Raw genomic sequence first — 25,734 nt, forward strand, 5'->3', positions numbered from 1 at the left:
AAATTACAGTGCACGTACATACAATGTAAGATAAATAAATAAATAAGGAGACGACTTTGCCATTATTCTCGATCCACTCTATACGCATAGGAAATAAACAGATTCGAGATTCCCGGTTAAAGAGACGAGCGAAGGCTCATTGGTCGCGTTCAGGTGACCAAGCCGCTCAGTAGCAGTCGAACGTGATTGGCTCTTACTTTTAGAACCAACCAATCAACGCAGAGTGTTGATAAGACGACACTCAACAGTTGTGTCTGCTGAACGCGGCCATTGTAGTCGGTAGTGGGTTGATTTTAATAATCGTGCCCTCTCTCTACACTCAGTACAGTCTCTACTCCGAAACTCCGAAAGTCCGAACTCCGATCCGATTGAGATTGAGGATCGGGTGAATCGGAAGCGCTATTTAGTAACCTTGGATAAAACGTCAGAATTGTCCGGAAAGCATCTGATTCGGGACAGCGCAGGACAGCGCAGGCAGGACACAGGACAGCTGTCAGCACTGACAACAGTGTACTTAATTTGACTTGGTTACTTAATTGACGAGGCGATCGCGTATGATCGTATGTCTCTTGGTGCATGTCTTGGAATATTAACGGAGCCCAGCTTTGTGGAGCTAATAATATTAGCGCGTGACACAGTGATGAAGCCGTTGCACTCGTAATCAGTCACGCTTGTTATGCGCTCGTCGAGATATATCATCGTGTTAATCGGGTGTCATCCGAGTCTGATAACTGTAACCTTGAATATATTCACGATCGCGAATCGGCATCGGCATCGGCATCGACGGTAAGGACGGAGAGTCTCAGTCTCGACTCTCGAGAGAGAGAGACAGGAGAGACTCGAGAGCGGTGTCAGCGCGGCTCGAGCTCGATTCACCGCCACCGACTCTGCTACTCTGCTTATAGTCCGCGCGGGATAGGCGCGAGAGGAAGCTGGTGCTAACCTAAGATGCGAACATCCGTGAACCTTGACGCGCTTATATTACTGGCAATTCATTTGTTGTCCTGCTCCCTCGGCACGGTAGCGGCTAGCGGCGGAGCTCTCGATTCTACCCCAACCTTCCAAACCGGTGCCTCGAGCACTTCACATTCCAAAATAGCAGCCTTCTCCGCCACCCTTACCAATGGATTGGCCCAAGCGGTGGCTCACGAATCTAGTAAGTCACCTCAGACCCTCAGACTCGAACCATTCCAGATCTCTACTCTACTACTCTCGCCAAGAGATATTTGTCTCACTCGCCAATGTACACCTGTATGAGCATCTTGTACAGTTTACACGTATCCTGGTTAACTTGTTTCAGATGCTGATACCTGTAACGACGACCTAGCTTGCATCACTATGGCTTCTCACGATCGGTTAGGTTTAGAGGCTATAAAATCTCTCCACAGTCAATTGGACGACGACGCTAATGGAAATGTCGATTTATCTGAATCGGATGACGTAAGGATACTTGTATCGCTTTAGGAACGATCTCTATTTGTATACAAAACATTACAAAGATATACTTTTAACTTTGACAGTTTTTGAGAGAAGAACTACAGTACGAAGCTGGTTATGAACGGAGGCAGAGGGCTTTCCATCACAATGACGACATGCATATTAGCGTACGAGAACTCTGGGAAGCCTGGTTGCGATCAGAGGTACGACCACCAGATATTTTTATCATTCACGTTTTATGCTGTTGTAGATAGCAACATAGATAATCTTTCATTGACATTTGTTTTGTAGTATTTTATATATATATATATACATAATGATTGTGTGTATCTTATTGTGATAGGTTCATAATTGGACTATAGAACAAACGTCAGAATGGTTAACTTCCAACGTTGAGCTTCCTCAATATGTTCCTACTTTTATACAACACCGTGTAACTGGTGCTACGCTTCCTCGGTAAGTTTTTTCAGACGTAATGACAGATAACACGATATTCATACTTCCATATTCATCTCGCGATATATGTATATCGTCGCAAATGATATTTGAAAACAAAAGTTCTTTAAACAAAAACATTTCATTTATTTTAGATTAGCTGTGAACAATATGCAGTATCTTAGCAATGTTCTGGGTATCAAAGATCCTATCCACAAACAAAAAATTGCTCTAAAGGCAATGGATGTTGTTCTTTTTGGACCCCCCAAAGGTAAGATTTAATATTATGCTCTAGAGTCGCGCGGAGAGATCTGTATCTTTATCTATATCTATATTGCATCTAAAACTATACGTAATACGTAACAGATGCTGGACACAATGTCAAAGATTTGGTATTGGTTACATTATTATTTGGAGCACTTATTGGTTGCTGGTATGCATATCAACAAAAGAAAAATTCACAAAAGCATCTTCATAGAATGATGAAGGACATGGAAAGTTTGCACAAAGCAGAACTCGCACTGGAAACGTTGCAGGTAACTTCTTTTAAAGATATATTGAAACGTGACCCTAACGAACGTAAAAATGGATATCTTCAACTAGAAAACTTTATTAATCGTGCATTACGTATAATCACGTGCAGAAAGAACTGGAAAGAGCAAGAATGGAACAAGAAAGTGTGGCAACTGAAAAGCAGAATTTGGAAAAACGTTTGCAAGATGAGAGCTTGGGATTACATACTTCGTATTCAGATCTTGAAGTGTCACAGTTGAAAGCGGAAATCGAAGTTAATGCCGTTCTACCTTTATTTTTTACACGTCATGCAACGTAATGTATTTTTATCACGTTATCACGTAATCTTGCAGATGTTGAAATTAGAATTGCAACGTGCTGAGGGTGAACTTGAAGACAGATGCTGGTCACCACCAGCTGGATTGCAGCACTGGCTACAATTGACTCATGAAATTGAAAACAAAGCGTACACGAATAAAAAAATATCAGCTGAAAAACAACTTCAACAAGCACGAGAAGCGGTAAAAAAACTAATCTTTTTGTTTTTTGTCTGAATCATTTGATGCAGTTAATTCATATATTTGTATTGGATTATCTCGAGGAAATGAACGTACCACACCTACCTAGCACTAACGAACAAACGTTCTTCATTATATTGTAGTGCGAAAAATTGCGAAAGAAACGTTCCAGCCTGGTAGGTGCCTTTGTTTCGACTCATGGAAAGTCTATCGACGAAGTTGATAAGAGCATTGTTGAAGCAAGAACTGCCTTGAACGAAGTGACAAATGAGTTGAAAGAAAGAGTGCATCGTTGGAAGCAGATTGAATTACTCTGCGGTTTCAACATAATTAACAATAATGGTTTAACGTACTTAGAGACAGTTTTATACAGAGGAACACCTAATGGTAGAGGTCTCGGTCTCAGAGGTATCTAATTCTATATTAAAATAATGTAATATTATTTATTATCGGTGCTTGTGCTAAAAAGATCGTACGTGCAAAAGGAGAAGGATAATGCTCGTAAGATTTTTATGATTTTACGGTTTTGTAAAATTCTAAATGTATGCACATATTACAGGACGACTCAGTAGCCAAGATGATTTAGATGATGAGGCAAGTTCAGTGTACGCACCATCGTCGGTCAGTGCAGTCACTGCAGGTAAGCTGGATACGGATTCCAATGAGTACTTAGATTGATGTACCAATGCTCATTTTATTATTATCATCATCGTGGCCTGTTTATATGTCGCGTATACATATACATCGGCCACATGATATTGAACCCTTTTTGACGATAGTTTACTAATGAGTTGAATTCTGTGTTTAATAATAGAGAAAATATTTTTTGTAGCATTGATAACTTTATACCAATAACAGACATATAACATTATAAAATTTCCGTACGTTGTTAACATTGGAATATCGTGTGCCTTAGGCATGTGTACATTGTAACCACTGTATAATAACGTGGCTAACATGTGCATATGAGGAATGCAGAATGCAATCCACGTTTGCATATGTTATCTGATAAGTGAGAGATTATACAAGAAGTAATAATTAAATAAATGATGCCATTATCGTGCCAATATATGCTAATGTATCGATATTTTGAATATGTGATATGTGATATGGAAAGTAAAAATTAATTTTACGAATACTCATGAATCAGTTAAAATAAGTCAATTAAAAAAGGTGATACATCTCAAAACAATGCTATAACAAATAAGACGTGAATTATAAGTATAAACGCTTGAAATATGAGAGTTATGAAAGCTACTGTGTCTATGTATCTATCTTGTTTTATGTACAATCGGCTCTTTTATGTTTATCACTTTTTAGGGACTATGTTTTCTTAAGATATAATTTTAACCTTGATGATTTGATTCAGTATTTAATAAGTGGCAAAGTGATACATATCTCATATAAACGTAGTATTTTTACATACTTAATACTATAAAGAAAATTATTAATCTTATAAATTAAAAGGAATTTTTACGCAAAACAACATGACGAATATGATTTTTCTTTAAAATGTTTAATTACATTCCACGTATCTAGCATTATGACAGTATTAGTATTAGATCTGATTGCAACATATACATGACGATAGTGTGAGAATTATTCGTTGAAGAACTATTACGTAGAACATTACTTTTATATGGCTACGACACAAAGTAAAATATTAAATTGTACATAATAACAATATGTTTCATAAATGTACATAGATACGGATCTTACAATCATGGGCAAAGTTATATTATATATATGTATATATAATGGAAAAAATCCAGATGTGCAATAATTTTCTATTAAAATACATGAATTCTTGTCAATCTTGATATAAGATATGATGTAGGATCATAAAACCGTCGATAATTAATGTATTATGGGCATTATATATGTAAATAAGATATATATATATATATATATACATTTATATACAAAATATTTTTAGGATCGATTTTATTATTCGACAATAGTCGACGTGTGTGCATATTTAAAACAGCTTTGTACTTTGTCTCAAATGTTGTCTTGTTGTCAAATGTGACACCTTGTTATTCCAAAGGGATAAAAAACTATCCAGTTGTAAACGATTAGCACGTAGAATTTAAATTGTTGCTCCTAAAATAATTTTGTAAATCATGTATTGTTCTGCAGTTATCTATTTGTCAAAGAAACGATGCCTTAAAATGTATTCCATATATGTATATTACAGTGAGTTTAGTGAGTTTTTTGTTTTATAAAGATTACATAACATAATGGCGTTATTTTTCTGTATGAAACATTTAGTACGCGCTATTAATAAATTCAAGCGAGCTTGGAAAAATAAGAACATATGGGCAAACTTATTAATATGACCTATATTGAACTCTAGTACTCCGACTTGTTGCATGTTTTTAATTTCAAAGCCTAGCGCACATTAACGTGCTAACAGTATTAGATAATGGACAGTCAAATATAGCTTTTATACATATTGTTTAAAATTCATTGACCCTCAGCTCTTGTTATTTCTGATGGTTGCAACTTTATAAAGATGATAAAGATTGTGCAGTTTTTTCTATTTGTAGTTTAGATAAAGACATTTTGAAAAGTGGACTGGTACTAACGTAGGAAACTAACTGATTAAAAATTATCTCATAAAGAAAAAATAAGTCTTATTCAAACTTAACATTCTATGCTACATATGGATGATGAATTATGCGAGAAATGATTCTGAATGCAACTGAACGAATCGCATTTTCTCTAGTGCAAGTTTGTGCAATATATGACATATACATGTACATTTTAAAAATTCTAATTTATATCATACATATTTTAATACGGCACAATAGTGTAAAGAAAGACTTTACGGGATGCGAGCATCTCGTGTACGTGTGTCAATGTGTCAAAGCGCTGCACGAGAGAATCAATTTTTTTACTGTATACTTGACAATGCAAATCGATGCTTTCACTTCTTGCAGCTTTCATTATAGTACCATTGTCCTCTTAGCGATAAAGAAAGGAATTTGGACATCATACATCATACACTTGACATATTCGTAGGTATTTTGGAGAATTCAGCGTGGAAGGAATCATCGGTACCGCCCGGTGGTCGATTTGGAAGTGAACTCTCCGATTCTTCGAGCAGCGAAGCGGAGAAAGAAACACATGGGATCGTTCACTTTGTACTAGGTGATGGACCAGAAGAGCCCGCTGGAGTCTCCGGAAAAACTGCGCCGTACAAAGAAAAGTTCAGCATTGTACGTTCTTACAGCCAAGACACAAATATATTGGTCAACGAGGACAAGACTTCTTCGTCGTTTCCGAAAACGTCGTATTCAGAAAATTCACTCGACATCTCGGATAGGTCCAGTTGTCGTCCTGCGACAGCGTTGACGACTGCAATGACGACAATGACAGCGGCGACGATGACAACAACGACAACGACAACGACAACGGGCGCAAAGAAATTGTTTAGAGAATTACCTACAGTAATGTCAGTCGACGATGAGACGCTCTCGACCGATTCCAATTCTACCGCCGACAACGATGAGCTTAAACGAAGGCGCAGGAAGCTCTTTCCAGCCTTTAGAAAGAACAAAACTAAAATTACGTGATGTCCGCTAGTCACATAATCTCATTTGTTACTTACGTGCTATCCGTTATAATTAGTTGTAATCGCGACATGCACTTAAGAATTATTTTACCAGTACGTATTAATTGTTAGCTACTATTATTCACATGACAGACATACACAAACACGTACATTCTCTCTATCTCTTTGTTCTTTTTTTTCTTTTCCTTTGCGCGCGTATAAATTCACTGAAATGTAACGATCGTTTAGGATGTTTGTTACCCCGGTGTTCCTTCCACTTTGCCAAACTTGCGTATGCGCAAAATAATAACGAAATATAAGTCAACGGATACACGGATACACGGAAAGACATCCGACCTAGATAAATAGATTTTTAGACGTGCAATATTGAAAAGTTTTAATATTATGGCAATATATATTTTCGGTATGTACTTTTTAGGAGACCAAACGTTCTCCAAGCCGCAAACTTTTATGAAATAAGATTTTTTCACGATGACGTTAGTAATAATAATAATAATAATAATTATCGTTAGTGTAATCTTTTTTATCGCGATATAATTCCGTAGTTTTAGTCATCGTCTGGATACTGAGCTGGGCACAACGTTAATGTTGAAAGTATACTCTTGTCTTGTCATTCGCTTTTACGTATACGTGTTATGAAGAATGATTAACAAAGATATATGGCAGCAAGCAAGGGTATCCTCGAGTAAAACGTAAAATGATATCAAGTTATTAAAATTATCGTTACGTCTCATACCGTCCATATATACTGGCAATACAAGTGATTTACTTCGGCACTTTGGCAAAGCGAAAACGTTATAATACAAATTTTATACATTTGTACTACATATGTACTCGTAAGTAGATTGAGTGTAAAATACCGTGCAAGATTTTATCAGAAACGCGCGCTTAAAACAATTAATGATAGCGAAATAATTTTTTCCACATCTTGTACAAACATATTCTAACAGACAACATTGGGATTTCCTTGTATTTGAATCCTTGTACGTACATCTGCAACCTGTAGAAATCTTTATGCAAGAATGTATATTCGTTAGATGAATCTTAAAATGAATTAGCTATACAGATCGCTGCTGTATAGTCGTACAGAATTTTCGGTAAATTTAGACTGTTTCAGAGTGAGCACGTTCAAAGCCCTGTTTCTTTCCATACGTTTTTACTTCAAATCTTGATGCCGCTAGAACGTAATTATATTATATTGTGTACATAGACATACGTGATATATTTTAACATCGTTAAAACTTGACCTTCACTTAATGCACTCAGCTCAGAATCAAATAGCTTACAGGATGGCTTACATCATAGCGAGGCTGGGACTCCGTAATTTTAGTACGTTGTTAAAAGATTGTCACTGTTATTTTACGCTCGCGCGAACGCGTAAATACAATTATGTAACTATTTCCCAACACGCTAGATTCGTTTGCAGATGATGTTTTGGCACGTTAGTCTATTTGAATAGTATTTTTATTGAATCTACGTATTCCTTTGCGGTATGCTCAAATATGTTAGTCGCACAATTTCCATCTTTATGATAAAATTGTTTTGAGTGACTTTGGTGAAAAATGTATAAATTTTCTGACCAAGCTGACCACGCATCTCAATTTCAGTATAAAGATTCAGAATGTTTTACTTGTAAACACCTTTTTTTCTGATGATTATAACACACTTTGCATTAACGCATAACGACAAATAATTCAATAATTGTAATGCTGTATTATTAGTAATTTGCTAGAGCGTCAAACTTGCTCATCTTTAAAAAGTTAACAATTTTATCATTATTGCAAGCGAAAAAATATGAGATTGAAATGTGTCAACTTTGTCACAGGCATGGTCGCTAGCTCTCCACAAAATGTTCTTCCTTAGAGATTTTTGAAGCGATGAATTTATATTTGCAAAGGACAGTTTCCAAGGCTATATGTATCTCCATGTTATTTTTGAAATGAATGATAGATTTGACCTTACTACTTATTAAGCAGTATGAGTAAAGTTATATGAGGATTTGATCCGCGCTGCGGATCAAATTTTCGTTAAAGTTGAATATATAAAAATAGACAATTTTGTTAGTATATTCGTATTTAAATTATTATATTCTTGATACAATATTAGGATACCGGTTGCAAATGCCACGCGTCTTCCTCGGAATATAAAAGTGACAAAAATAAATGAACCAAGTTTAAAAAATTGCCAAACAAATAATAACAGAACGTAATAAAATAAAAAAGTAGACGTACATTTAAAAAATTGCGTTTCTTTCGTATGGACTTGACGAACGTTGTTTTATATAATTTGTCTTATATTCATTTTATTTATATTATTTTACAGACTTTAATAATCAGCCACGCGCCGGCTAAAAAATATTTATTATCAATCGATCACGTTCACAAAGGTTTTATTTGATTTTATTTAACATCACACATGCTATTATCAACTATATTCCTAACAAATCACTCGAGAAAATTCACACGTATCGATTACGTTCGATATTATTAATTAACGTCGTTTATACGAACTTAGATTTTGAAACGTAAATAAAGTGACCTATACGCAGAGTTTACATTTAATAGCGATAAACGCAACGCCGTCCATACAGTATAAATATGTAATCTGCCGATATACAATAAATAAGCATCTCATCAACATTCAAATACTGCGTAAGAAGTAAATTGCAATTTGGCTCAAAATCTTATACTTAGGACGATAAGACCGTTGCGATAATTTTTCTACGGATTTATCTATCATATAAGTATTAAGTCATAATATCGTTACATACACACATACATATATGTATGCATGCATGCATACAAAGTTCGATGTACATACACAGCTATCGAATGACTACTGGCTATTGGGACTAGTAGCTAAAATTCTTTGACCCACGATCGGTGTAAATGGTACAGAGTTTAAAAACTCATAATCAGTCTTATAACATAAAAGTACAAATATATAACATATTCATATACATATACGTAACGGACGGACTACTTCGTTAGACGTTTATGCACGTAACCGAAATGGATCAGTGTCGCGATTTGACAAATCCGCGTACGTTTTGGCAAAGAACGTTTGACAAGAACGAATGCATTTATTAAATAACGTCGCCCATTACTTCTTAATAATATTTATATTCGTTGGTAAAAAGATATTGACATATCTCATTAAGATCTTGGTTAAAATTTTCGTTTAAAATACACAACGTACAAATATAGCAACATTGAATAAAGAATGATAGACGTATTTGAAACCGTATCGTGACAATTAATATATACTCGTTACGTAACGTCTGGCACGTTTTTGTACGTTTCTACTTCACTTAAGCAACACGTTTTAACATGTACAAAACGCCAAAAATATAAATATACGTACAGCTACATATCCTACGCAGGTATACCAGCGAAGATTGTTAATACTGAATTTGCTCGAAGACGTCGCTCGACGAGAATACACTTAAAACGTGCGACGCATATTACATATGTATAATACATAAAAATATGTATAGTTAGAGATAGAAATATTTAACTTGTATTCGATATATTCTCGTCGTCTTGTTGATCGCTGGTCTCAGCCGCGGAAGGTATCGTGGCGAGTAGCCTAACGGCCAGTCTTCCCGGAGATCCTGGAGGTTCCGGCTCCTGGATGGCGAGTTGACGAGTTAGTCGCGGCTTCGGTCTGATCGGTCTCGGCGTCGTACGCGCGCTACGTTCTAAAGAGGCACTGGATCTCGAGATGCGCCAGGTACTGGTGCTGGCAGTGGTCGCGGAACCAGAAGAGTCGTTACGCGAGGAGCTTAACGTCGAATCCTGCGATGGTTTCCTAGTGATCAGCCAAGAGGAAGTCCTCCGTTTCGGATCTAGCAGTCTGAGCGGAATGCCGCAGTGGTGCGTTTGTCGCCAAGAATCGGATCTGGACGAGGAGAAATTTTCGCTGGACGATACCGACGACGCCCGTTTATGCTGTTTCTGTTGAATCTGGGCGATCTGGTAGGCGTACTGATCGTTACGCGCGTGCCGTGGTCGGGAGTCGCGCGTACACGGCCAGAACATTCCGGCGCTCCACCAACGGTAAGATGAGCAACGGCTTCCAGTTTCCAGGAGTCTCGATGAGTTACAAGCGCAGGGTGTTTGAAGTCCCTGGTTCTCTCGCGACGATCGATCGACGAGACTGTTGGTATTGGCGGGTGTCTGCCGATTGCTAAAATTCGAACTATGTCGGCACCTACCGATACCTCGAGTTACACGTGACTCCTCGATCGCTTTGCATATCAACACGCAATCCTTCTTGAATTGTTTCGTAAGGATCGCGTATAGAAAAGGATTGCAACAAGAGTTGAGCGGTAGCACGAATACCGCGAAAACTTTCGCTTGCTCCAGAGACACCAACTGCAGTCCGAAGGTCGCCGTGAGAGAGAAGAAGGCTATCGGTGACCAGCAGAGAAAATCGGTGAAGACGAGTAATGCCATTCTCTTCGCTATGCGAGAATCGTTGGAATTCCACGCTTGGGAGCCTCGTATCGCGCAGTACATCTTCAAGTAGCATCCCATTAATATCAGAAAAGCTACTCCGTTAATGAGCATGAGAAATACTACGTACGCGAGTGCCGCGTTGCCATTAGTTTCGAACGGTAAGCAAATAGCGAATTTTCTATAGTCCGAAACTCCCACGAGCGGCAGACTCGCCATGGACAAAGCGAAGCACCATCCTATCGTCATAATATAGCCTGCGTGCTTCAGCGAGAGCCGCTTGTTCAGATGCATCGCGTGCGTTATCGCGTAATTCCTCTCCAAAGTGATCACAGCAAGGGTGTACACGCTCAGTTCAGAGCTGAGGACTCCCAGAAAGCCAGCTAACTGACATCCGGCCGACATTTGCCACGGTATTGCATACCGTCGAAATTCTCCTAATGTCGATGCATCAACAACAGCCAATAAACCTAAAATATACATCGTTCGTCGAATAAAGATCTCGAATAAAAGAAGTCGAATAAAAGAAGAGGTAGAATCTTTCACACAAGTTAGTACAGCCACGGTGTAGATGCACGACGAACGTTAATATGAAATATGAGAGAAACGTACCTAGATAAATACCCATGAAAAAATCGGCAGCGGCTAAATTGCAGACTAAAAATCGTGGCACATCCATCTTGCTTCTCGAGAATATTAAGACAAACACTACAATGCCATTCCCGAGCATGGCAAGGAGGAAGACTATCCATACGCCGCATCGTAAAGTCCACCAGTCGAATAAATCTTGGCACGGTAGGAAAGGACCTGAAACGTTCACATTTCATAAATGTTTATTTATTTTAAATCGAAATGTTTAACATCGTCGTCGTGCATTCTATGCATTTCGAGTCATCGCCGACTCTCTAACATACCAGGTTGCGGCAAGCATTGAATTCGAGAGGGTGCAGTTCGACCTGTCGATGTCGTCCGACTGTTTAGATTCTCGAAATAATCTTCTACGTAGGAAGCCAGGTTTCCGGGATAGGTAAAGTCTGAACCAAAGTTAGCCAAAAGTTCATTTATCTGCGATCCGAATTTGTCGGTCAAATTATCTATAAAGAAGAAAAATAACGTTATTACGTCGGTGCCGTAAAGAGTAAAGATCACGGATGAAATATGATGCTATATGATAGACGAGTGATGAAAATATTTGCTCTTTACATGCCTACGCAATAATCTCGTAAGACTATGCAGACTTTCAACGACTAAATTCGCGGTAAATGCTTTACAGCACGTAAGTATTACCCAAATAAAACATTATAAGTACCTAAAATATATACGTAAATATAAAATGAATAAAAAGTTAATGTATGAAAAAGGAGAGAGCATAGAGAAGACAGTTACTTACCCACGTGTGGCCAGATATCGCTAAATGTTGAATTCCACAAACTAGTATCAAAATCGTCAGTGGGAAACAAAATCGATTCCTGCACCGGCGATTTTGTGGCAGATTCCTCTACTTCGAGCGAGAGAAACGCGCAGCAGTGATAAGCGTATGACAGCAACATTGTTTGTACTCGTGGAAATCTTTCAGGAGATGGGAATTCTCGCAATGCAGGATTATTAAACGTCTTAAGATGCAATAATCCTGCAAGACCTCTTATCGGCAGTGTAGGGAAAACATTATTTCCTAAATTTCTATAAATAAATATCTGTATCTTACGTACGTTCAAATCGAAATTCAAATTTGTAAAAAGTATGAGACTTTACTTAGACAACGCAACGTATGCAAATGCACTTACAAGTCTTGCAACCGTTTCGTTTCTCTGAATGCATCGGGATGTATATATTCGATATAATTATTCTCCAAGTCTCTAAAATGTGATTAACGTGAATAATAGAACGTATTAGAAATACGTAAAATCGGAGTAACTTGAGCTTAAGCTTTGCACTCACAAAACTTGGAGTCTAGGTAATCCGGTAAACGCGTCACTGGAAATGCTCTGCAAGTTATTGTTGGACAAGAGGAGATCGTGCAGCATATTCAAACCTTTAAAAGTATCGTCAGGTAACGTAGAAATCATATTACTAGCTAAATCCCTAAAAAAAAACATAAGATTTGCATACACTATCTTCGATATTCAATGCTTCATATACATATATAATATATTGCATAATGTATTTACGTATTACGTTATTACATACTTACAAAACGCGAAGTTCCGTACAGTTCCGTAAATTTGGTATCTCTGTCAGAGAATTGGATTTCATGTCGCTAAAAACAGATAGAAAAATGTATTGTCAAAAGGAGTAATAATTATTACAATAATAACTGTTACGAAAAGATTTTTCCTATTAAATAATTTCGATTAAACTTACAGACTTTTAAGTTTCGGACACAGCCGGCAAAGATTAGGAGGAACCTCCTTCAACTGGGAACGATCTAATCTCAATACTTCCAAAGATGCTACTCCATTTAGATTGGGAAAAAGCCGCACGTCCTTCACGTTTGACAATATTCTATAATCAATAGAAAAATGTGGCGCTATACTAAGTATAATGCGGCGTACGTTTGTTTATTTATCGAATAAATTTTTTATCGTGTAAGCTAATCTCCGGCGTGCGATCGGTGCGCGGATAGACTGCGATATAATTGAAAATAAATTACTTACAACTTACGAAGTTTGCCAAGCGTCTGGAAGGTTTCGTCGTGTATCTCCTTGATAGGATTTCCGCGTAAATCGAGCGACAGCAACGTACTAGCGTGGCGTAACGCATCTTTCGTGAGTCGTTCTATTTTGTTATTCGATATAGATCTAGAGAGATACATGAAAAACTCATGAAAGTGCGTCGCACTCGGATAACGCGAGAGATATTTCAACGAGAAACGTGATGGGTATATAGATTTTATAGACGAACAGGCACCACGTTAATAGGCACTTACAATTCTTCGAGACTAGGTAGATTTATAGCAGCAGCCGGTATCTCGGTTAAATAATTTTCATCGAGTTCCCTGAAGATGAAGGAGAAATGAAAGATATCGTGTTACGGATACGGATATACGGATTTGTTATATAATACGTTTCATATACGTACAATATACGAAGATTCGCTAAGTTTATAAACGCGTCATCATGAATGGCACGTAGATGATTACGTCGCAGAAATCTAAAAATAAAGATATATATGTGTAGCGCAAAAATCTACTTCAGATTCCACGTGATATTTTCTGATTTCTCTCGTCATCATCTCCTCACGATATCATTACGTGTATGCATACTTACAAAATTTCGAGATTGGGAAATCGATGGAAAGCACGTGGTGGAATGTCCGTTATATTGTTGTTAGTCAAATCACTGAAACAGTCATGAACGTATTCTATAAACGTACCACAACGTGGAAATATATTTATGCATAGTAAGTATATAAGATATTATTATAACAGGGTGTCTAGATAAAAAAGGACAGAAAATGTCATGGAATTTTGTGACTTTTCTGGACGTTCGTTAACGTCTTAAAAAATGACATTTTCTGTCCTTTTTTATCTAAAAAAGTGTATAGCGGTCATGGAACGCTTCCAGGTTTCTATGACCGCTAGACATCCTGTAATAAAGATGACAATATGAGCACACAAAGTATTTCTCACTGCACATTTCGACCGTGCAAATCGTTTATGTCACGTTCCTAACATTACGGAAAATAACGTAAGCAAGAGGGTTGTAACTTTTTGTTCAAACATACATATGTAACAAGATTTGCGGAAGGCGAAAATGTTAGCTGGCAAAGGGTCTCCGCGAGCGCGATGTCTTCTAAAAATACGTCTTTCGCGAGAAATGATTGCGAGAGATCGTTGCACTCGTAACGTAATGAATCGTGTTCGCGCTAGAGCGAGAAAACAGGCCTGTAAGAAAAAGGATCTAGGATAGTACGTCCATCTTCTCGGTTAAAGTAAAACTAGTTAAAGCCACATTAGAGAGCAGATAACTCATGCAACTTGTCGAAATCAGGATGAAACGTCGGTTAAGAATGGCTTTTACAGGCACAAGTAGCCTGATAAAACTAGGAACAGGACAATACTGAGAAAACTGGCGACGCGACACTTTTATTCTTGTGTCGCGTGAGCGTGACGCGAGAAGATCACATCAGACCGAGGGTTGCGTGGCGTTTGGCCCATTTTTATGAGTCCTTCGACCTCCTTTGCTCAGGATGGATCGATGTCTACTTATCCGCTTACCGAAAGGGGCAGCGAAGAGACAGAGCGCGGCATTCTATATATAACAAAATAAAGAGAGAAAAGTTGTTTAGCACAACGCAAAATGTTTCGTCACATTGACGTTGAGCGCGTAGTTAAAAGAAAGAAAATGTGTGCCTTATATAGGGCACATACATAATAAGATTATATTGTCGACAACTTAACTTCGTGTTAACTTGTTATTACATAAACATAAAATAAAAAGAATAAAAAATAGATGACGAGAATATCGGGAACACGAAAATCTAATGAAATCTAATGTGTCCGTGTTGAGCGTCGCGTCGCGAAGTGGCGGGCTAACATTTGCCCGACATATTTACTCGCACGCTGCAACCTGCAACCTGATGCAACCGCACTATATCCATGAACTTGATTGACTTGGTGTGTATGCATGGCATAAACATATATTATATACATACGTATATAATGAAGAACGTTCTTTTTCTTTTCCATTACTTTGTAATCTCTTACTCGGTATTTTTCGAAAAATTTTAACACTTTACGCGTTTAATACTCTTACACGCTCATTTTTAAACCGTGACGAACATTTAACAGTTAACTCGAGTTTCGATAGAAACGTGGAACGAATACGCGTCAGTCGCTCGCGCGGCACACCGTGTGTCAGTGAGAGCGTACAGTACGCAGTATTTTTCCTCTCGTCCATTCGTCTTAAAATAGAAAAAGCATAAGCAGCGGTGCCTTACGCCTTACGATATTTTGACGCACGCTTTTTTTCAAGTTCCAAGTTCCACGGGAACTTTCTCGGCGCGCTTCGACACGAACCGTGGGTTCTACGTACGCTTTCGGGATCATGCGTCCGTTACAGGCGGACCTTTGAAAACTTTCGATATTTCATACTCAAGACTCAAGGACAGCTCAAGACTCAAGGACGTTACCGCAGTCTTTGTACTCTTGAGGTATTCGGGAATATCATATATCTGCAATATACGTATAGTATATCATACAGACGTATTTAAAAAAAATCTCATTCATCGCGTTATGGATAAAAGCCGTATACTGACGGCGAAACCGTACTTTCCAAAACTTTCGGACGAAAACTTGTTCACGATTTGAGCTTTCGTACCGATATATGCGACGACGGGCACACGGTCGAGAATAGTGCTTATAACGCTCGGTTGCTTTTAACTTTTAACAACAAGTTCGGGAATGGACGTATTTTCGCAATAGATGTCACGGTCGTACCGTGATGTCATCGCGAATGTGAAGAGACGGACGAACGGCATATTTTCCGTATTCTCACGATATTTTAACGAAAGCTAGGACATTACATTACAGTCGGGATGCTACTGTACCAACGAGAGAGAGACCAGCACGAAAAAATTTATTAATAACGTCCGTTACACGCACCCCGAGACTGCGTGCGAGAGAAGCGGCGCGGCGGTTCGCACGAACACACAGTCAAGGTATTACATCTAATATCTTTTTTCCTTTTTCCTTTTTCCTTTTTCGTTTTTATCTTCAGTCAGAAAGGGGCCGGAGACAACCACTCGAAGCCGGCGTGTTACTTCTCGAGGAGGCAAGCGACGACGTCGTGCGGATCGCGTCGCAGAACGCTTTATATAGGTATACAAGTTTCGATAAAGGCGAAAGTAAAGTGCTACTTTTTACTTAACAGAACCGGACACACCGGTAGATTATAGAGCTCATTAGACATTAGACACGTAGACGATAACGCGGTACGTGCGAGCCACGAGGAACTCGCGTTCGACGAACGAGCGGAGTACGACGTACAAGCAAGATATCGAGAACGACTATAATAAAACAAGTTTTGCTCGTTCCCTTGATCTTCGCGTTAACGCACGATCACGCGCCATAGAATATCGACATGCGTCTGTCCGTTCCGTTCGGCGGTATGTAGGTCGCGCGCATCGTGTGGGGTACGTATTAAAAAAAGTATGGCGTTACTCCTTTTATCTTTTCTATCGCCCGATCGAAGAGCGTACTTTCGCATAGGACAGACCACGCGCGGTTGGCAAGGTTGGAGAAGAAATCTGAACTGAAAGAAACACGCGTCGAAGATTTATAGTTCGAAGCGCGCGAAGCATCGCTCGCTTCCCGCACTCTCTCCGCTCTCGTCCATACTTAAACGTCTCGTTTATCTCGTTTACCGCGAAATGCACGCGGACGATAATAATTAAAAGCCAGGACTGCCAGGAGCCAGAACACGTTTTGTTCAGCTGCGTAGACACGACGGGCCATGGGCCGGGGGCCGCGGGCCCCTACTGCATTCCGCAACTCTGCAAGGCCTAGACGCGTATGTAGGGCGCGCGATGACGATCGCACCCGTTACGTTTACCTTCTATGCTGCACGTGCAAAGACGACGTTACGCAACGCTATAATCGCTAATGTCGCTATACACTTACGACATTTACGTCAAGGGTCTCTTATTTTTTTCTCCAATATATATATGCGCAGTCCAACAACGAACGACGTGTGTGCTTATATTTTTCTTTTCGAAAGTAAAATACCGCGAGATTCGAATGCCGTGGTTATTGTTATTACTGTTATCAGTTTATTTTCTAAAAAAGAAAAATGTGCACGGCGCGAAATCATAGAGACGTCGAGATGTAAAAAATCAGAGACGGAGATGCGAGAGCCCATCAGCCCATCTAAACGTAAGCGCCTCAACGCCGCGCGCTACGAGCAGCTACGAGAGCGTCGATCCTCTCCGCTACGCTCTCCAACTCCAACTCCAACTCCACGTCAGCGTCAGCCGCGAGCCGCGACGCCTCCACGCTCCCAGCTCCCACAGGGGTCGAGCGTGTTGTGAGCGCACGGCGCACAGCGCAAAGCGCGCGCGAGTCGTAAGGTATACATAATGTACTCTGTACTCACATCCTCGTAACGTTAACAGGAACACGGGCTTTCAACAAGTCAACATCGTCGATGAGCTGAACGGAGAGCAGCGCGGTGCCACGGCACAGCAGCTCCCGTCCATCGGCGACAACGTTGCACGGGCCCGGGCCGCCCGGTCCGCCCGGTCCACCGCTCCGACAGCAGCAGACTCGCCAGAAAAGGATGATCGCCAAGATGACCGGTATCCCGCTCCGACGAGACCGCGTGCACATACCGATACCGGCCGACCCTGTCCCCTGTGCAGTGTGCGTGTCCGTAACTGCCGCCGCGGCCCGCTTATATTCACTTTCGCAGCTCTCTTTTTCCCGCCGCGCGCCGCGCCCAGGATACACCCGACACGGGACACAGCCACAGGACAAGTCACCTCGACCTCACCGACCTCACCATCCTCTCCCGCGCCGCCGTCCTTCGACTTGGACATCCGCACGTCCGCGATCCACGTCCGGGCACGCGTGCACGCGCGCGACCATCAACATCAACGCGAGCACCCCCATAAGGAGCCGTCGCCGTCGCCGTCGCCGTCGCCGCCACCACTGACTGCCACCCCACCGGCCACCGGCGCGGGCGCGGGCGCGAGCGCGAGCGCGAGCGCGAGCGCCCACCACCACCACTATCAGTCTATCACTGCAGCCGCCACCGTCCTTTATCCCTCGGGAAAAGAGAGATCAGTCAACAAGACGACACTGACCGCTGACCACTGCCCACTGTCTACGTACATGTAGTTGGAAACGTGTGCTATCACTGCTATCTCCAGCTCCGAAAAGAGCGAGAAAGAAAGAGAGACAGACCCCGCCGTTCGCTCCGCGGTACCATTCACCAACTGAGTACTCAAATACTGAACTGATCCGATATATTACGCGCGGTGCCTACCTCACTACCTGCCTTATACCACCTTACATACACTGCCTACACGGATTGACACGGATTTCGTATTCGTATATCGTGCATCGTGCATCCCCCCTACTCATCTCGCCATCCCGTCTCCCGTCTCCCGTCTCCCGTCATTCCCGTCATTCCCGTCCCCCAACACCCACCCTGAAGGCCTGAATCTGAATCACTCGACTTTCTCGACTCTGATCTTGCCTTGCGCGATATGCGACTATTGCCGCAGGAAAAAAAAAAAAAAGCTCCGGTGGAGAGCTATTCGGTTGTATACATATGTACTCGATCGAATATAGCTACCTGACCGGATAAGTTCGCGATAAGCTATAGCTTCGCGCTGAAAATGGAACCGCGGTACACATATATGTAACATACGCCTCATCTTCATATTTTTCCCATCGTATTCTTGCGGTCGATATTCCTTTTCGGCCAGTCTCCATTCTCTCCATCCTCAGGCACAGATCTTCAGGACTCAGGACTGTTCAAGCATCTCACGTTATTCTTTTTACTTCTTCACCGCAACCATACTGACGTATATTACATGTGTCAATAATAATATGAGAAAGTCTTACACGTACGTAGAGGCACAAAAATCAACATTTTTTTGGGAACGGTGCAGCTGTTCCTTAGATAAAAAACGTGTAGTATACGTAATTAAGTAACAGTTTCACGAGAAGAGTACCTACGTATACTGCATTGCGTTCAATATCGAGCACGTCTTTTTAGAATCATCAAACCAACACCTTTCAGAACCACCAAAAGTTATATTTACGTAAGCAACTCTCGCGGAAACGCATACGTTTGATATTAATAAAAAAAAAAAGAATAAAGGAGATTAACTTTCAAGTTTTTACGTTTAATAAATGACTCCATCCTTACGTTTTTGCCGTCTCCTCATATACGTTTATCTGTGTTACGCTATGCTTACATCGACGCTATCTGTGAATACCTATTATAAATATATATTTTTAATTTTTAATAATCTTTCGATGAACGCGCGCGCGTGTTTATTATTATCGATCAAGCGGGTAACGCAGGTCGGTTAGGTCGGTAAGTCAGGCTACTACTACACCCAGCGACGTTAAACGTTTTCACTCCAACTTACTGCGTGCACCAGTGTGCACTAGTTCAGCTCAGCAGTGCAGCATCGAAGCAGATATGTTTATGTTGATTTGTTTACGTTGTTTACGGTTATCGTCTACGCATATACACAAGTCCTGTCTTCTTGAGCTATTTTTCTTACGTAAACAACATTAACGTAAAATCCTTCTATTAGTAACTAAATACACGTAACGCCAACCGTTCCGTTTGTCGTGTTCCTAGACGTCTAACCTAGAAAACGACGAAATGTGGACGTGTAAGATTGTTTTGACGCGTGTCTATTTTTTGCATTTGTGCGCAACGTTCATCTTCTCTCAACTCTCAACAGACGTGCGTTAGTTTTTTTTTACAAAAATCACGTGTTAGATAACGTGATGACGTCGATGGGAAGTGTTTCTAAACTGCGACAGCTCTAACAAGTTCTCTGACGGTGGATGTGGGTGTGGTGTGGAGTGTGGAGGCTTGCCACTTCCCTGCCTGCACAGAATCAGATTCAACGTTATCTGCTTTTAAACAAAACTTGCGTCTATGCAGAGAAAAAAAGCGAAATAAAAATACGTGCTCCTTATTCGCTGCACTTTCCTTGTATCTTTCAGCCGTACGTGTGTATGTGTACAGACGTAAGAATTTTAGCTTTTAAATAATACTCACAGGGTGGAGAGCGCGTATTTTTATATCTTTTTTTTTTTCATATGTAAAAGTAGGACGCTCTATCCAACGTGATTTTATATTAATAAAATATTGTTTTCCTCTTCACGTACAGTAACTACGTAAGATACATAAATAAATATTCTGATCAAGCGTACTCTTGCCTCACAACTTTAATCAACACGTCGTGTTTCGTATTCTTTGTGTAAATCTCAAGTATAGTATCATCCATATTACGTTTTAATCTCTGTGAACCGTGTATCTTTAAAGGAAAGCTCAAACTCTTTTCGCTGGGCAACATTTCTTTTACGGGAACAACACTGAAATAATCTGACGTTGACAGACTGGTCCAGACCGGCTCGGCTGCTTTGAAAAAGCTAACGGTCACGGTTGCGGGTTGCTTCATTATGTACCGGAGGGAGTACGACGGGTAGACGGACGTACAGAAAATTTATCTTGTACGCCAGGATGTTGACGTTCGTCTTCTATCGTAGTTCTGCAAATATTATTTTGACAAAAAATCTCCAAGTCGAACGTTCCCTAAAAGCCGCGACAAAGTACAATAAGAAAGAAATATATACATATATATTAGAAGAAATACACATACAAATGAATAAAAAGTCTCTTACTGAGAAATCAGACTCCACCCGCTTCGTCTACACGAATAGTGTCGCTTATTACAGATATCTCCGCGTCAGCAGTATCGTGAACAGGTAAAGTATCATCCGTGCATGCTTCCACTGTGAGCATTATCTCAGATTGATGAACGCCGCTGCACAGATCGCTTAGATTTTGCTATTTAAATATACGTTGTCATTATTACGTAAACAATAATGAGACTAGAGACTAAATACGTGTATACACTTACAATAGAATCGCCAAGTGACGCTATGCCAGGAACTAGTTGCTCCCCAGGAAAACTTTTACATATGGGAAACACAATAGAAATGACGTCCTCATTTTCATTTTTAGTCAGTTCATCTGGCTTTATTTTGTCACACACGCTGAGAAAAAAATATACGTTTGCCAGCGACGAAACGTAACGCCAATAAATATCTGTTTCAATATTTAGTGTATCTTTTACCTGCGTATTCGCCAGCGGGTCGGTTCATCACCATAGGTGATGTTTATCGTTGCGATGTGCGAGACTTCCGAATGTTGCACGAACGCAAAGTCTTCTTTCTTCGGATGAAACTGTATTGCTATTTGCTGAGATTCTTTAGCATTAAGTATCACTTCCTTCGGATTTACATGCCAACTGGAGTTTGTTGAAAAAGTAACTAAAATTAATGCGTTTATCTGGTTTATCTCTGTATATAAGTACACATTATTCGTGTAAATATGTACGGCGTAAAGAGAGAGAATCGAGGGCGTACGTTACATAAATTTATATAAACCTTTTGGTATAACTGTGATCTTGGCGAATGAACGTAAGTCACCAACATTATTCAATCTAATATTTGCGCTCAAAGTAGTTTCAGAATACAACGTGCCAAGTGACAACCACATATTTCCACTCAAATCTTTAAATGTACCCGCGATTTTTACTTTGCTGCAGCCACCGTATCCATACAGAGGTATCTGTCAATTTAACGTGTAAATATTCCTTCTCCTTGTTAAAAAATAAATTTAAAAATATTTAGCAGTAGCATTAAATACACGCACTTTTTTGTACTGTTGAGATTGAGGATCACTACTTTCTTTCGTATAATGTTTGATGGTAATTTTTCCAACTACTGGGCCTACGCAATACGGATTGAACGCGACTGCAAGTGTCTTAATTTCTTGATGTCGCATTGTCAATACCATGCTTGTGTTGATAGTTTGTTTATCTCCGATAAACTATAATGTAGATATTTATTGATATAACGTCCATAAACTCTTTCTCTAGATAACACTACATATACGTGTGTGTGTGTGAGCGCGCGCGCACACACACTATAGGTATATGATATACAGTACCTTAAAACTCTTATTGTCGTCACATATGTCTATTTGAATTTCAATCTTGTTATTGCTCGTATTGTGAATCGTAAATTCTTTAATCTCACTTTTTCCTGTTTTGACACTATTCCATGCTAGGGCAGCGTGTGTAACTCTAATCGGATGTGTATTTTTTGTTACAGCTATACCGGATACCATACTGCGTGCAGGTGATTTTTTATCGCAAGGTCCAGATCTATATATAGAGATTCGTGCTTATTATTATAATAATGATTATTACATGTGTATTATGTTAAAATATACAAGGTTTTATTGAAAAAAAAAAAAATAAAAAAACATATACTTCATCTCAAAGCTTTATTAAAGATAAACTTAAAGCGTATACTTTTGTATAAAAAAATTATGCTAGATACCTTATATCTTATATTACATTTAGAGTACGCAACGCAACATTTGGAACATTTTTATAGCAAAACTGTTTACACACTACATTACATATAATAGCATTTTACATTTGTCACATAAACATTTATATCTCCAATGCAAATTTTAAGTATGTCTTCGGTTAAAATTGAACATAGAATAATCACGTGAGAAACTACAACTTATAGGTGAAACCAACGTGTAACAGCGTACAACAAAAACAATGGACGTTAATTAAAAAAGAATATCTGAAAAGAGAAATGAAAGATCTTATTACTGTACGTGCTCCAGTGGTGCTGTGAGGTCGTGAAATATTTTGTTTCGCCTTATACTGCGTTCTGGCTCTTCCATCCTTTGCAAAGAAAGAGCAATAAATTTTGCAAAAGCGTGTTCTACAGATGTAGAACCAACATCAAACTGCTGCTGCTGCTCATTATTTTTTTTTGAGGTAGCATTTTGTTTTAATATTTTGGATGGCGTTTGATCGTACAGATTTTTAGTCAAGTCGTCTCCGATATTATTTGGACGTGGTAAAATTTTTTTATAAGTTCTTTTATTCAAATTTATACTTTCTGTGACATTTGTTTCTGGACATTTAGTTGCATTCTTATCAAATGAAAAAGGAGGCATTCTTCCATTATTTTTTTTCATGCTTGTCAGAGTTCTATAAAAAATTAAAGAAAATTAAATCACGTAGAGAAATAGTGTGTATTGATTTAGATATTTCTTTGCACGCACGCACGCACACGCACGCGCATATACAAAAGATAGTAACCGTCTTCTTTGAATGTACCCATCTAGAAAGGACAATTCAGATAAAAGTGCAGATTTCTTTTTGCTACAAGCTGTACTTCCGCTTTTCAACGTTTGTTCTTTTTTTAACCTCACATATTGCTCTCTCAAATTTGTCAACCTCCTTTTACAATATTCAGCCGTATAAAACGTTCCTGGAAAATCATACATTAATCAAATCACCATTTTATATATATACACGTGATAGAGATTTAAAAAAAGTGATACTATTATATTGGTACGATACTATTATAAAAATGGCATTTTCTCTATTTACGTGGAGGGGTAAAAGCCATAGTGGTGTAAGTCAAATTTTTTAAAATACTGACTCGTGTGCATAAATACAATCTATACAATATATAACGTGCATTTGAGCACGTGCATATTTTAAAAAATTTGCCTTACACCACTTCTATGGCTTTTACCCCTCCACGTGTAATGTTGCAAAAATGATTTATATTCAGATATTCACCAAGGTTCTTATCTCTCATGATTGATGAAATCTCCTTCCAGGCATTACTTTTTAATTCATTGTCTTTAAAGTCTGGATGACTCTTATCATACAAAAATCTTCTTTCTCTATATAATTCAACAAGGTACGTATCATCCACTTTTTCTAGGACATCGACGTTGTTAACAGTTGCATTTGCCATATCTACTTTGTTTATAATATGTTCTTTTAACATCACATTTGTCACATCTCGGTTAAACGTGGCTATACCGACGATTTTATACTGGCTGTACTCATGATCCATATTTAAAGAAACATATTGTTGTATCTTTATTGTTATCCTCAAAAAGACTAATAATGTAATGTTGACGTATCTGAAAGATTATTATGTTAGATGTATATTATACAATATAGAGAGAGAAAAATAATTGAGTAAACAAAATATCATTGATAGAACATTATTGCAAGCAAAGACAAACTCAGGTTAAGATTTAATCGACATTAGTGAAATCAGGCATAAATGCAAAGAGAACCAGAAGAAGAAGAAGAAGAAGAAAGAAAAAGAGAACGTAGTCGCAAGTAGAATGAACTAATAACATATCTTATTATTTGTCAAGTAGATTGAATATGCATGTTAGTCAATTAATATATTTAAATGTTAGTTATGTTAGTTAATTAATATATTTAAAACTCACATACATATTTTCGCAGGATTAATAGGCCTTCGAAAGAAGTAAATCTCGCTTTCGGTCACCGCCGACGCGTGACACTGAACTTGTTTAAATCTTCTTGACCAAAGCTTTTTATCAAACTCTTCCGTCGTAAAACGATTCGTAAATGTACATACACGTCGTCCCCCGGTACCTATCTCCGTCGGTCTGCCTATATATACACGTCATTCAAATAACGTTACGTCCCTTTTTATAATCTCATTCATTTAAAATTCAAACTCATTAAACGATAGCACAATAAACACTCACTACATATAATATATATTCTCCGTAATCAAGAACGGCATATCTTCCAACAGCTACGTAGTATACGTGTATACGTTGTACAATGGGATGAGTACCATCTGCATTAGATAAAAACAATTTCGTAGACTGTATGCGGCTGTGGCACTGTGTGGCACTTCTGTAGGCATCAACAATCGTAGGCCCGTGGGCCTTTGAAATAAGAACCTCCGCACAAAAACTGACAATTAAGGAACTTCCGTGTTCCGTCCGCGTCCGTAAGCTTAAACTTCAGTCCACTTCAGTCGTTCAGTCACGGTGGTCACGCATAAAGAAATCCATATCCGTCAGGGTCGTGCCGTAGGACGTATGGTATTTTCCCACGTAACGGCGTAACGGATAACCACGTAACCAACTTGTAACCAATCACAAACAGAAAATGCGAAACGCTCTCTCTTCTGATTGGTTACGCGGAAAATACGTACCATGGG

The 25,734-nt window shown here is 39.2% G+C and overlaps 3 protein-coding genes across 6 annotated transcripts; 1 reads left to right on the forward strand and 2 right to left on the reverse strand.

Annotated features, from left to right (window-relative positions):
• The first annotated feature begins 323 nt into the window (after positions 1–323).
• On the forward strand, positions 324–9,125 carry Stim (stromal interaction molecule). The gene is made up of 12 exons (XM_071785565.1): positions 324–786; positions 906–1,156; positions 1,301–1,440; positions 1,521–1,640; positions 1,781–1,893; positions 2,028–2,143; positions 2,239–2,408; positions 2,516–2,659; positions 2,739–2,906; positions 3,047–3,311; positions 3,463–3,543; positions 5,928–9,125. The coding sequence occupies exons 2-12, from the start codon at positions 949–951 to the stop codon at positions 6,479–6,481; spliced, it is 2,079 nt and encodes a 692-aa protein (XP_071641666.1). The 5' UTR covers positions 324–786; positions 906–948; the 3' UTR covers positions 6,482–9,125.
• Positions 8,740–20,595, reverse strand: Rk (G-protein coupled receptor rickets). The gene is made up of 13 exons (XM_071785556.1): positions 18,029–20,595; positions 14,204–14,275; positions 14,016–14,087; positions 13,864–13,932; positions 13,592–13,735; positions 13,299–13,439; positions 13,129–13,194; positions 12,876–13,019; positions 12,722–12,793; positions 12,328–12,617; positions 11,852–12,031; positions 11,550–11,744; positions 8,740–11,407 (listed from the first exon to the last, which is right to left on the reverse strand). Exons 1-13 carry the CDS (start codon positions 18,259–18,261, stop codon positions 9,993–9,995), a joined length of 3,093 nt encoding a protein of 1,030 aa, XP_071641657.1. The 5' UTR covers positions 18,262–20,595; the 3' UTR covers positions 8,740–9,992.
• Positions 20,596–20,835: 240 nt separating this feature from the next.
• On the reverse strand, positions 20,836–25,587 carry LOC139817460 (uncharacterized). Of its 4 annotated transcripts, none has more exons than XM_071785577.1 (12): positions 25,271–25,587; positions 24,990–25,172; positions 24,312–24,664; positions 23,823–23,994; positions 23,334–23,711; positions 22,643–22,859; positions 22,346–22,522; positions 22,078–22,261; positions 21,765–21,960; positions 21,549–21,684; positions 21,310–21,475; positions 20,836–21,220 (listed from the first exon to the last, which is right to left on the reverse strand). In XM_071785577.1, exons 3-11 carry the CDS (start codon positions 24,592–24,594, stop codon positions 21,317–21,319), a joined length of 1,902 nt encoding a protein of 633 aa, XP_071641678.1. In that variant the 5' UTR covers positions 24,595–24,664; positions 24,990–25,172; positions 25,271–25,587; the 3' UTR covers positions 20,836–21,220; positions 21,310–21,316. The 4 variants fall into 4 exon arrangements, with proteins under 4 accessions (XP_071641678.1, XP_071641677.1, XP_071641675.1 ...); XM_071785576.1 differs by having other exon boundaries at positions 20,836–21,176; positions 23,325–23,711; XM_071785574.1 differs by having other exon boundaries at positions 23,325–23,711; positions 25,271–25,585.
• Positions 25,588–25,734: the final 147 nt, after the last annotated feature.

The sequence above is a fragment of the Temnothorax longispinosus genome, chromosome 8, assembly GCF_030848805.1.
Source record: "Temnothorax longispinosus isolate EJ_2023e chromosome 8, Tlon_JGU_v1, whole genome shotgun sequence".
NCBI classification, from domain to species: Eukaryota; Metazoa; Arthropoda; class Insecta; order Hymenoptera; family Formicidae; genus Temnothorax; species Temnothorax longispinosus.